This window comes from Saccoglossus kowalevskii, chromosome 17 (assembly GCF_978046115.1).
Source record: "Saccoglossus kowalevskii chromosome 17, keSacKowa6.1, whole genome shotgun sequence".
NCBI classification, from domain to species: domain Eukaryota; kingdom Metazoa; phylum Hemichordata; class Enteropneusta; family Harrimaniidae; genus Saccoglossus; species Saccoglossus kowalevskii.
In genome coordinates, this window is record NC_140657.1 from 13,689,108 (window position 1) to 13,702,117 (window position 13,010).

General features: G+C 32.9%; 1 protein-coding gene across 1 annotated transcript in view; it reads left to right on the plus strand.

The window, feature by feature from the left end:
- The window catches only part of LOC102807122 (choline transporter-like protein 2), a 30,727-nt gene that overhangs the window by 13,224 nt on the left and 4,493 nt on the right, over positions 1–13,010 (plus strand). The window contains exons 4-17 of the mRNA XM_085492290.1: positions 881–956; positions 1,367–1,369; positions 1,416–1,500; positions 1,904–2,038; positions 2,156–2,216; positions 3,232–3,352; positions 4,217–4,279; positions 5,526–5,638; positions 6,084–6,194; positions 6,478–6,577; positions 6,926–7,018; positions 8,457–8,547; positions 8,895–9,142; positions 9,936–10,028. Of these exons, the coding sequence (XP_085348416.1) occupies positions 881–956; positions 1,367–1,369; positions 1,416–1,500; positions 1,904–2,038; positions 2,156–2,216; positions 3,232–3,352; positions 4,217–4,279; positions 5,526–5,638; positions 6,084–6,194; positions 6,478–6,577; positions 6,926–7,018; positions 8,457–8,547; positions 8,895–9,142; positions 9,936–10,028 (1,393 nt within the window). The remainder of the gene's footprint in view (positions 1–880; positions 957–1,366; positions 1,370–1,415; positions 1,501–1,903; positions 2,039–2,155; positions 2,217–3,231; positions 3,353–4,216; positions 4,280–5,525; positions 5,639–6,083; positions 6,195–6,477; positions 6,578–6,925; positions 7,019–8,456; positions 8,548–8,894; positions 9,143–9,935; positions 10,029–13,010) is intronic.

Sequence of the window (13,010 nt, forward strand, 5' to 3'; positions counted from 1 at the left end):
GGGCTGATATTGAATCACGGAGAGTAAAATCTTGTGATACTAATCTCTAGAACCGCTCAGATTGGTACATACCGGTATGTCTTATGAACCCACATGTGTATATCTTTAACAATACTAATTTTAAACTTTTTTTTTTTTACAGTGGTGCTGTGAACTGCTTCAATTTTGCAAGGCAATTTTTTCTGGGTTCCTACAACATGGAGTGTCAGGGACTTTATTGAAATTTCATAGAATCCTGAATATAGCTAGAAGTGAAAATTAAATGGTTTGCAGTATTTTATACCCATTAATAATGATGAAATGCAATAATATCACTGCACTAAAAAGACTTCAAACAATTATTGTTACTTCTCCATTGAAGGTTATGAGCAGACCAACCTTTACTGGCTTCCTTAATTATTACATGTACTTGCTCTGAAAACATAGCTTTTACAATTGTTTAAATTAACAGATGTTGTTCTATGTACAATGAATACATTTTAAATAATAAACCTTACTGTATTAATAAAAAATTGTATTTGACAACATGAGAATGATTCTGATGCCCAGTGGTGATGTTGAAACAAACCCAGGTCCTGGTAATATACCTGATTAACAAAGAAGTCATGTACATCAAGGTTCACTCAGATTTATGAATGCAGTTTCTTGAGCAAGTATACATGTATGACAAATAGTTTTGTTGCACTTGTGTACTCTGAGATTCTGAACATGGGTCAGTGGAAGTTCTTAGTTGTCAGTACAAAACTAGATTATGGGAAATCACTTTATGATGAGTTGTACCCACATAGAGTACATATTCATTCACCTGTTTGCAGATGTTCCTTGTACTACTTTATAATCAAATAACGGGGACTGTGACATTTCATGTCTTGTTTTTCAGGTTACACTGTGGGTGATCCAGACAAACTTTTTTACAAAGCAGATTCTCTAGGCCAGATTTGCGGGGTTGATGTTGAGTATGTTTTTGCTAATTTTTTTTTCTCATTTCATGAAACGTTTAAAAATGTCATTTTAACTTGATTATATAAAAGAATTAATTATTCACTGGGTTTTAATTTTGCTTATTTCGCTGACTAGAAAATGCGCTAAATTGAAACCCAGTGAATATGTAAAATTTAGCATAGAACACATTATCTAAATGGTAAAACCGTGAATTTAAAACTCACTGAATATACCTGAAATGCAAAATCAGCGAAATTTAAACCCGGTGAATATTAATCATTTTACAGTATAATAAAATATATAATATTAAAAACAAAAGAACTAAGTATTTCCAACTATAGAGTTGACCAAATACACTATAAGGCATCATAACATTTATAATGAATTGTTATTTATTTTTGTTATAAACTGTTTCCAACACCAGAGGGTAGAAAATTAAGTAATTTGATACAAATTGTTGTTTACAGGGATAGTCCATGTCTTTTTTACTTTGACTTCAAAGCATGCTCAGAAGAGACAGAGAACAATGAGTTGACCATAGAATGTGATACACCGCAAGTAAGCACAAAAGTTTTTAGACTTAAAAAATTTATTATGTAGAATTATCAACAAAAAAACTAAATAAGTAATTTTCAGCAACTGCAAATTTAACAGATTTTTCATTAACGAGCGTTAGTCGTCACGCTGCGCATGTGCGAATTTGTGTTGATAAACATTGATTTTCCCATAATTCAATGCGCTCTTCTAATGGAAATCACAAGTATGAGGTTCGACCTGGGCACGACTTGCACTATTTACCACCGGTGACTCATTCGATACCTTACAATCACCTAAAAAAGCTTGGTAACGCCTTTGATCTGCCCAACAGTCAAAGTCACCATCTTTGTTTATATGAGATCCATATATGTCGCGCATGCGTGGCGCGACGACTACAGCCCTTTAATTTTTTTTCGTTGTTAAGGTATGTATTGAGGAATGCCCGACAGAGAACTGGAATGGTTACGAAGAAGAATCCAGGTACTTAACGAATCCTACCAACGTCAGATGGGATAAATTCATATGCAAATATCATATAGATCCCGCTACGTCCGGAAAGGTATGTGACGTACCCTTGTTATATGAACACAGCATGTCATATTCTATAATCACAGTCCCCATTACAAAAAACTAAATATCAATTTTTTTAAAATAAATTGTTTTTGTTTGATTTTAGTCTCCAGCTGAGTTGTTTGAGGATGAAGACTGCGCCGCATACTATTTAGCAAGCTCACTTAGTAACTATTATTTATTTATTTCATTATTTTTTTTCAAATTTGTTATCATATTCAACTAGTGATTTGGGATTAGAAGAGGTTTTGTCTAACAATGGGGAAAAGGGGATTTCTTGTTTTGTGTATTAGAAAAATTATATTTATATTTCCGTGATTGTTTTACTTTTTATTGACATTTTAAATTCACCCTGGCTTAACTGATGTAGTCGCATATTCAAAATTCCTTATTGAAATTAGTAGATTAGACACAAATAGAGATTTACTATTTTTGTAACCTGTCTTGCTAAACATAGACTCAAAAAAGATCTGAACTTATTTTGCTGAGCGTTCATTATATGGCAGCAAGCAAAAAAGAAAAAAAGAAAAACTGTTAACTTTTTAAATGGTGATAATAATGCTGAACTTTTGGGGGGTTAAGTTTAAACTTTAAAAAATTGAATTTCCAGTAGGCAAAAAAATTGGAGAAAGAAATTTTGTGAATATTTCACTGGGATTCAAAATTCACATGACAATAAAATGTCCTTTTAATGCAAGAAAAATATTTTTTAGCCATATTTAACAAAATAAAATTAACATAATATTTTTCATATTTTTGACCACAATTTAATTAAAGGGCGGTGGTCATCGTGCTATGCATGTGCGACATTTGTGTTGATAAACATTGATTTTCCCACAATCCAATGTACTCTTTTAATCGAAATCACAAGTATGAGGTTTGACCTGGGTGCGACTTGCACTTATTACCTCTTGATACCTCCAGTCACCTAAAAATACCAAATTAAAGCTTTGTAACATCTAAACTGTCATATCCGCCATCTTTGTTTATATGAGACCCATATATCTCGCGCATGCGTCGGGCGATGACTACCGCCCTTTAAAACCTGTAGCCAATGCGGGCTTATGTCTACTTGGTCCACAATTATCATCAAAATGAAAATAGGCAAAATTTTTATCAAACTTAAGAATAACAGTTTATGCAAATATTTGATGATTGAATATAATTCTCGTATGCTTACAGGTGATGGAAGATGTGTTCCAGATTTTATTCTAAGTGGTGAACCACTTCCTGCCGAGGTTGTCAACTCCACATTACCAAACAACCAAACTTTAACGGAAGAGGATTTAGACGCGATTGATTCGTAAGTTTCAAGATTTGAATACAAATAGAATTTTCTAATTTTGTTAATGTTGCTTGATATAATAGTACATGCACTTACTAGAAGGTTTGTCAAAATACTAGTAATCCATTTTTCAATGATCCAGCATTAAAGCGAGAGGGTAGTCACCTGGGCATGCGCGGGAATTGAGTCCCAAGCGATGAGAACAACACACGCTAAAAACACAAAGGCTCATGGGTAAACCCTTGTTTGTAAACAATGACACGTTATGGCCATCTGACGCATGCGCAGGCAATGACTCCCCTGCTTTAAATAAATGCAATAAATGTAGGGCAAATGCAACATAAGCCAAAGCAATTATGCCCCCTTTTGTTGGATGAACTTCCACTTTCCATTCGTCAGTCAATCAAAATCAATATTTTTAAGAGAAATCTGAGAACTCATCTGTTTAGAAGACAGCTCTTCATTTAATTCCGATTTTACTGGTATTACAAATTATTTTTAAAGTATTTTGAAAACTTTTTTTTATAATATATATATGATTTGTATTCATGTTTGACACAATGAACATCACTTAAGAAATTTGTTATTATTATTATTATATTAAAGTTTAAGAAGTAAGGTACTGTGAAATACTTATTTTCACTTCGAATTAATTTATGCAATTTTTGCTAAAGGGAAGAATCAGTTAAAATAAAATCCAGCGAATAATACCTTTTTCCTAAACTTTACTTTCAACTCATCAAAAATCAGTGAAAATAAATTCCATACAAAACGCAAAAAAAGTCTTTTCAGTGAAAATTAATTCCAGCTAAAATAAAGTATTTTACAGTAAATGCAATCAAGGTCAAAGTTCAAATGTTGACTTTAAGTATTTTCTTACAGTGTGATAGCTATTGGTGGTCAAGTCATTGATGATGTCATTGCATCTCTGTGGTTTCTTGCAATGTAAGTATTGGTAGATGAGAGAAATATTATGAACTTTTTGAAATTAAATGTCATATTTGTATATCTGGATAAATTTGTAAATGTTTTTATTGAAAACAATTAGTCAATTATTGTATATGTATCGATAATACACAATTTTAGAAATTTCAGAGTTATAGAGTATATGTTCCATTCTCAACAAAGTGTGATTATGTTTCAAATGTTGACATTAGGACTGTACTCGTAAAACGAGGACTTGTGTTTTGGGTTGGTTTGATGACACTCTTGCATTGTGGGACCCCTCTAAATCTATCACTGATGACACTCTTGCATTGTGGGAGCTTTCTAAATCCACCACTGATGACACTCTTGCATTATGGGAGCCCTCTAAATCCATCACTGATGACACTCTTGCATTGTGGGACCTCTCTAAATCTATCACTGATGACACTCTTGCATTGTGGGACCCCTCTAAATCCATCACTGATGACACTCTTGCATTGTGGGACCCCTCTAAATCCATCACTGATGACACTCTTGCATTGTGGGACCTCTCTAAATCCATCACTGATGACACTCTTGCATTGTGGGACCCCTCTAAATCCATCACTGATGACACTCTTGCATTGTGGGACCCCTCTAAATCCATCACTGATGACACTCTTGCATTGTGGGACCCCTCTAAATCCATCACTGATGACACTCTTGCATTGTGGGACCTCTCTAAATCCATCACTGATGACACTCTTACATTGTGGGACCTCTCTAAATCCATCACTGATGACACTCTTGCATTGTGGGACCTCTCTAAATCCATCACTGATGACACTCTTGCATTGTGGGACCCCTCTAAATCCATCACTGATGACACTCTTGCATTGTGGGACCCCTCTAAATCCATCACTGATGACACTCTTGCATTGTGGGACCCCTCTAAATCTATCACTGATGACACTCTTGCATTGTGGGAGCTCTCTAAATCCACCACTGATGACACTCTTGCATTATGGGAGCCCTCTAAATCCATCACTGATGACACTCTTGCATTGTGGGACCCCTCTAAATCCATCATTGATGACACTCTTGCATTGTGGGATCTCTCTAAATCCATCACTGATGACACTCTTGCATTGTGGGATCTCTCTAAATTCACCACTGATGACGCTCTTGCATTGTGAGACCCCTCTAAATTCACCACTGATGACGCTCTTGCATTGTGAGACCCCTCTAAATTCACCACTGATGACGCTCTTGCATTGTTTTTCAGAGGTCTGTTATTTGCTGCTATAGTCTCATTTCTATTCATAGTATTAATGAGATGGCTGGCTAGGATTATGGTATTTGTCATCATATTTGTTGTGATGGGTCTACTTGCTGTTGGTAAGACTTTTTTTCTCTTTCTTAAAGCGGGAGGGTCGTCACCTGCGCATGCCCGGGAATTAAGTCCCAAGCGACGATAACAACACATGCTAAAAACGCAAAGGCTCATAGGCAGACGGTTGTTTGTAAACAATGACACGCTATGGCCATCTGACTTCCCCGCTTTAAATTGACTTTTAAAGACCATTCGCTGGTGAATTTTAGAATTGATTAGACCAACAACAACAATTAAATCTTTGTTTATTTTGTGTTAATATATCAAAATATTATCATTTCAAAAATTTTTCATTTCACATATGTGTTGATGCTCTAACAGAAGCTGCATCCCCTCTGTTGCATTGAACCATTTTAATAGAAGCCACAGTTTATAAGACAGATTTTACAGTAATTGTGCTTGTCTTGAATTTCTCAGCTGAATCATCACATATCCTTTGTCATTTTTTAGTGACTGTGTATTGTTTTTACAATTACAATGAGTTGGTAGAAGCAGAAGAAAATGGACAGATCACTGACTATGATAATTGGGAAACAATGTCTAATATTTGGCTGGGAGTTGGTATGTACCGTGACATCACCTTGGCTATCAGTATAGTCATAACTGACCAATCATTTTAAAGGATTACCATCATGTGACCAATATCAACCAATGATGTTTAACAATTCTTATCACATGATTTTCATCAACCAATAATAATAGTTGTTTATATGATAATTTGCATGCAACCATAACTTTCAGCATTCTAATTGTTCAGAAAAGTTTGCAGTTTCCAGATTCTTTAAATAAATTTCTGTTTTCAAATACTGAAACATTTGATTTTTTTTTTTTTTGATTTTTCCAGGTATTGCATTGGGTATTATTTTTCTGATATTGTTTCTGCTTCTATTATTCCTGAGAAAAAGGATAAAACTAGCAATTGCCCTGATAGCTGAAGCCAGCAGGTTTGCTTAATAGTATATTGCTATCTAACCTCATCAATAATCATGTTTTTATTACTGGTAAACTTTCCGTTTTTATGCAATCTGGGAAGTTTGAATTACTTAACGAATTACAGGATGACGAAGTTGAAATATCCAAGAACCAGCTCATACCAAAAATTATATCTCAAAAGTGAATATTCTTGGTGTATTTTAAGTCTCACTGGACCGGAAATGGGAATTTGTTACTACTCTAAATATCCAAGCATATTTTAGTATAAAGTAGTAAAAAGAATATTTAATATGTGTGCAGTACCCCGGTAGTTACCCCCCCCCAAATATACTCCATGAAATATCCTTGTATTTTTCTAGGGCTATTGGTTATATGATGTATACACTCTTCTTTCCATTGATTCCATTCGTTCTTGAAATCTTTGTATTGGTACTCTGGGCAACACTGACATTGTATCCTTTATATTTTACCAAAAAGTGTAATTGAAGCTTCTAAGTTGCAGAATGCACCTTCAACTTTGAGCTTTTTGTGCCGTTCCTTATAGTAAAGCTTATTTCTCTGCCAATCGTATGCCAGTATTAGGGAATGCACATTACTGAGGGGGGGGCAAGGGGGGTAGCTGGTACAGTTTTACGGGAAATAAAAAGGGCTTTTTTACAATTTACAAGGAAAAAAAGACGTTTTTACAGTTTACAGTGAAAATTGAATTTTGCAGTGAATTGTGTCATCTAGTCGTTTCACAGTTTCGAAAATGTAGTTTCCCTGGATTATTCTTTACGACTTTTTTTATTTGGATGTAAATTCTTGTACGTACCAAGAAAAATTACACATTTTTACAGTGTACAAAAAAAATATTTGATTGATTACGTTGTACGTCTAGCCTGTGATTACAGAATTACGGAATTTATTTTTTCAATTTACGTTGTACGAACAAAAAAATATTGCAATTACGTTGAACGAAAATAACCCTTGCCCCCCCCTTTCATTACTGTATGGTGATAACAGGGCATGAATTATAATTCCTTAAAATGTTGATAAATTGAATATATATTTATGCTGTGATTGGTTGGTTAAGAATGTTTTGTTTAGCGTGTCTAATACTGTAAAGGGGGTAATTATTCACTGGGTTTTAATTTAGCTTATTTCGCTGACTGGAAAATGCGCTAAATTAAAACCCAGTGAATATGTAAAATTTAGCATAGAACACATTATCTAAATGACGAAACCGCGAATTTAAAACCCACTGAATATGCCTGAAATGGTAAATCAGTGAAATTTAAACCCAGTGAAAATTAGTCATTTTACAGTATTTTAAATTTAGAAGACTACTGTAAAATCTGTATTAAAAGCCGCGTTTTTCATTAAAATGGTACAATGCAACAGAGAGGATGCAGTTTCTATTAGAACATCTACAAGTATTATGAGAAATTGGTATTTTTTTCGTTATTTTATTAGGGACCCAGCTTCTAATACAGATTTTACGGTATTATCATAATACAATCAGTCGCAAGACGTACCAAGAAAAGATTTATAAAATTTGAGTTGTGAGAAATCACAGTCTGCCCCAACAATATTTGTTGTGTTTAAAATCTACTTTCTAACAATATGATGAGTTTTATGTAATATTCATTAAATAATTATAAAAAGTTTAAAATTAAATGATGTTAAAGCATCACAATCATCGCACCAAATACGTTTGATGTGGGTCCCATGCTACATGTGTAAAATATATTCAATTTGTTAGTTTACATGATAGTCAAGAACTGTAAGTTTTTTATGATATCAAAATTTGATGATATGACATTTCATAATATATTTTCAATTTAAAAAAAAAAAAAATTAAATTTGATTTAACAATAGATTAATTTCTTAACTTGAAACAAATATTAGTTTCCTGGCAACCATTAGTACACCGACTTACACCGTCCAGAATGCGTCACCAGATTTTCATATGGCAAATGGAACATCTTGTGAGCCAGATGTAAGTTCTTTTTATTTGTATAGGTTAAATTGTGTAGACACAAAACACTCTTCAGAGATACAAACTGAAAATCCTATAATTGGATGCCATTTTACTTTTGTCATTTTTCACAGAATAAAAAATACTAATAAATGATAACTTTTTCCATCTTTTTTTTTTCTAAAATTTGATCAAGACCAAGATATTTATTTCATCTATGGTTTAACAAAGAGATTTATTGAAAAGCACACGATAAAATATCATTATTTTGGCAATGCGAAGAAATGGCTCACACACATAGACAATTTTGTTTTTGTCACTGAAATTTTATAATTTTGTAACATCAAATTTTGTTATTCATTTCATAGAGTTTTTACAATATGAGCGGCCTGTCAGATACTGCACGGTGTGTCTGGACAGGGGACTATTATTGGGAATCTTATATATGGGTTCTTCAGTTCTACAATCTCTTTGCATTGGTCTGGTTACTGAATCTTGTGATGGCATTTGGGGAAATGTCACTGGCGGGAGCCTTTGCTTCATATTATTGGGCGTTTACCAAGCCTGACGATATCAAGTCTCTCCCTGTGATACGATCAATGTGGCGCTCTATCAGGCAAGTCATTTGCATATATGAAATATTGGTATACTGTGAAATACTTTATTTTAGCTGGAATTAATTTTCGCTGAAAAACACTCTTTGGGTGTTTTGTATGCAATTTATTTTCACTGATTTTTGGCGAGTTAAATGTAAAATATAGAAAAAAAAGTATATTCGCTGGATTTTATTTTCACTGAATCATTACCTCAGCGAAAATAGCGAAAATAAAGTATTTTACAGTAGTTGGGTGTATATAGTGTGGAACTAAAAAGGTTTGAAAACAAAAAAACGAGTAAGAGTAAAAAAAAAAGAAAAAAAAAGAGTAAAGAAAAATCACATTGTTTCAGTTCTACACATAGTAAAAAAAATAATTTGCGCCAATATTCCACAATCTCTCAAACAGTTTGTAATGTTCAGATTTTTCTGAACACAAACTTTCAGTTCTAAATTCTGCGAAAGAATAAGTATAACCTTGGTTTTATTTATACCTATTTTCTCTGATAGCTATAGGTACTTATCGGGTAATATTGCAACCTAGTTAATAAGAAATGTTAAATATAGAGTGTTTTGTTTAATTCACAAATCAATGCTTTTTAATCTTCAATAACAAATCCTAATTTAATACATCTTCGACTGATGCACTTTATTTGGCTTGTCTGTTGAGTCTTTCAGCGACCAGGCAATACGATGAGCGTACAACAAAAATTGTACTAAGCAATTAATGCATATAGATTATTTGGTGTGTACAGTGTATATAGTTTTAGAAAGGGTACTGATGATATTTATAATAGATGTGCATATTTACCAGGTATCATCTAGGTTCTCTAGCATTTGGTTCTCTGGTGTTGACGTTTTTACGATTCATCAGATGGTTTCTACAACTGCTGGAGAAAAAATTCAGTAAGTATATAAATAGCTGCACAAATGCTGCAACTTAATTGTAACATGTATAGAAAAAGCTACACAAATGCTGCAACTTAATTGTAACATGTATAGCAAAAGCTACACAAATGCTGCAACTTAATTGTAACATGTATATAAATAGCTGCACCAATGCTGCAACTTAATTGTAACATGTATATAAATAGCTGCACCAATGCTGCAACTTAATTGTAACATGTATAGCAAAAGCTACACAAATGCTGCAACTTAATTGTAACATGTATATAAATAGCTGCACCAATGCTGCAACTTAATTGTAACATGTATATAAATAGCTGCACAAATGCTGCAACTTAATTGTAACATGTATATAAATAGCTGCACCAATGCTGCAACTTAATTGTAACATGTATATAAATAGCTGCACCAATGCTGCAACTTAATTGTAACATGTATATAAATAGCTGCACCAATGCTGCAACTTAATTGTAACATGTATATAAATAGCTGCACCAATGCTGCAACTTAATTGTAACATGTATAGTAAAAACTACACAAATGCTGCAACTTAATTGTAACATGTATATAAATAGCTGCACCAATGCTGCAACTTAATTGTAACATGTATAGTAAAAACTACACAAATGCTGCAACTTAATTGTAACATGTATATAAATAGCTGCACCAATGCTGCAACTTAATTGTAACATGTATAGTAAAAACTACACAAATGCTGCAACTTAATTGTAACATGTATATAAATAGCTGCACAAATGCTGCAACTTAATTGTAACATGTATATAAATAGCTGCACAAATGCTGCAACTTAATTGTAACATGTATATAAATAGCTGCACAAATGCTGCAACTTAATTGTAACATGTATATAAATAGCTGCACAAGTGCTGCAACTTAATTGTAACATGTATATAAATAGCTGCACAAATGCTGCAACTTAATTGTAACATGTATAGAAAAAGCTACACAAATGCTGCAACTTAATTGTAACATGTATAGAAAAAGCTGCACAAATGCTGCAACTTAATTGTAACATGTATATAAATAGCTGCACAAGTGTTGCAACTTAATTGTAACATGTATATAAATAGCTGCACAAATGCTGCAACTTAAATGTAACATGTATATAAATAGCTGCACAAGTGTTGCAACTTAATTGTAACATGTATATAAATAGCTGCACAAATGCTGCAACTTAATTGTAACATGTATATAAATAGCTGCACAAGTGCTGCAACTTAATTGTAACATGTATACAAATAGCTGCACAAATGCTGCAACTTAATTGTAACATGTATATAAATAGCTGCACAAATGCTGCAACTTAATTGTAACATGTATATAAATAGCTGCACGAGTGCTGCAACTTAATTGTAACATGTATATAAATAGCTGCACGAGTGCTGCAACTTAATTGTAACATGTATATAAATAGCTGCACAAGTGCTGCAACTTAATTGTAACATGTATATAAATAGCTGCACAAATGCTGCAACTTAAATGTAACATGTATATAAATAGCTGCACAAGTGCTGCAACTTAATTGTAACATGTATATAAATAGCTGCACAAGTGCTGCAACTTAATTGTAACATGTATATAAATAGCTGCACGAGTGCTGCAACTTAATTGTAACATGTATATAAATAGCTGCACAAGTGCTGCAACTTAATTGTAACATGTATATAAATAGCTGCACAAATGCTGCAACTTAAATGTAACATGTATATAAATAGCTGCACAAGTGCTGCAACTTAATTGTAACATGTATATAAATAGCTGCACGAGTGCTGCAACTTAATTGTAACATGTATATAAATAGCTGCACAAGTGCTGCAACTTAATTGTAACATGTATATAAATAGCTGCACAAATGCTGCAACTTAAATGTAACATGTATATAAATAGCTGCACAAGTACTGCAACTTAATTGTAACATGTATATAAATAGCTGCACGAGTGCTGCAACTTAATTGTAACATGTATATAAATAGCTGCACAAATGCTGCAACTTAATTGTATTTTGTAACATGTACAGAAAAAGCTACACAAATGCTGCAACTTAATTGTAACATGTATAGAAAAAGCTACACAAATGCTGCAACTTAATTGTAACATGTATATAAATAGCTGCACAAATGCTGCAACTTAATTGTAACATGTATATAAATAGCTGCACAAAGGCTGCAACATAATCGTAACATGTATAGAAAAAGCTGCACAAAAGCTGCAACTTAATTGTAACATGTATAGAAAAAGCTACAAAAATGCTGCAACTTAATTGTAACATGTATAGAAAAAGCTACACAAATGCTGCAACTTAATTGTAACATGTATAGCAAAAGCTACACAAATGCTGCAACTTAATTGTAACATGTATAGAAAAAGCTACACAAATGCTGCAACTTAATTGTAACATTATAGAAAAAGCTACACAAATGCTGTAACTTAATTGTAACATGTATAGAAAAAGCTACACAAATGCTGTAACTTAATTGTAACATGTATAGAAAAAGCTACACAAATGCTGCAACTTAATTGTAACATGTATAGAAAAAGCTACACAAATGCTGCAACTTAATTGTAACATGTATAGAAAAAGCTACACAAATGCTGTAACTTAATTGTAACATGTATAGAAAAAGCTACACAAATGCTGCAACTTAATTGTAACATGTATAGCAAAAGCTACACAAATGCTGTAACTTAATTGTAACATGTATAGAAAAAGCTACACAAATGCTGCAACTTAATTGTAACATTATAGAAAAAGCTACACAAATGCTGTAACTTAATTGTAACATGTATAGAAAAAGCTACACAAATGCTGTAACTTAATTGTAACATTATAGAAAAAGCTACACAAATGCTGTAACTTAATTGTAACATTATAGAAAAAGCTACACAAATGCTGCAACTTAATTGTAACATTATAGAAAAAGCTACACAAATGCTGCAACTTAATTGTAACATGTATAGAAAA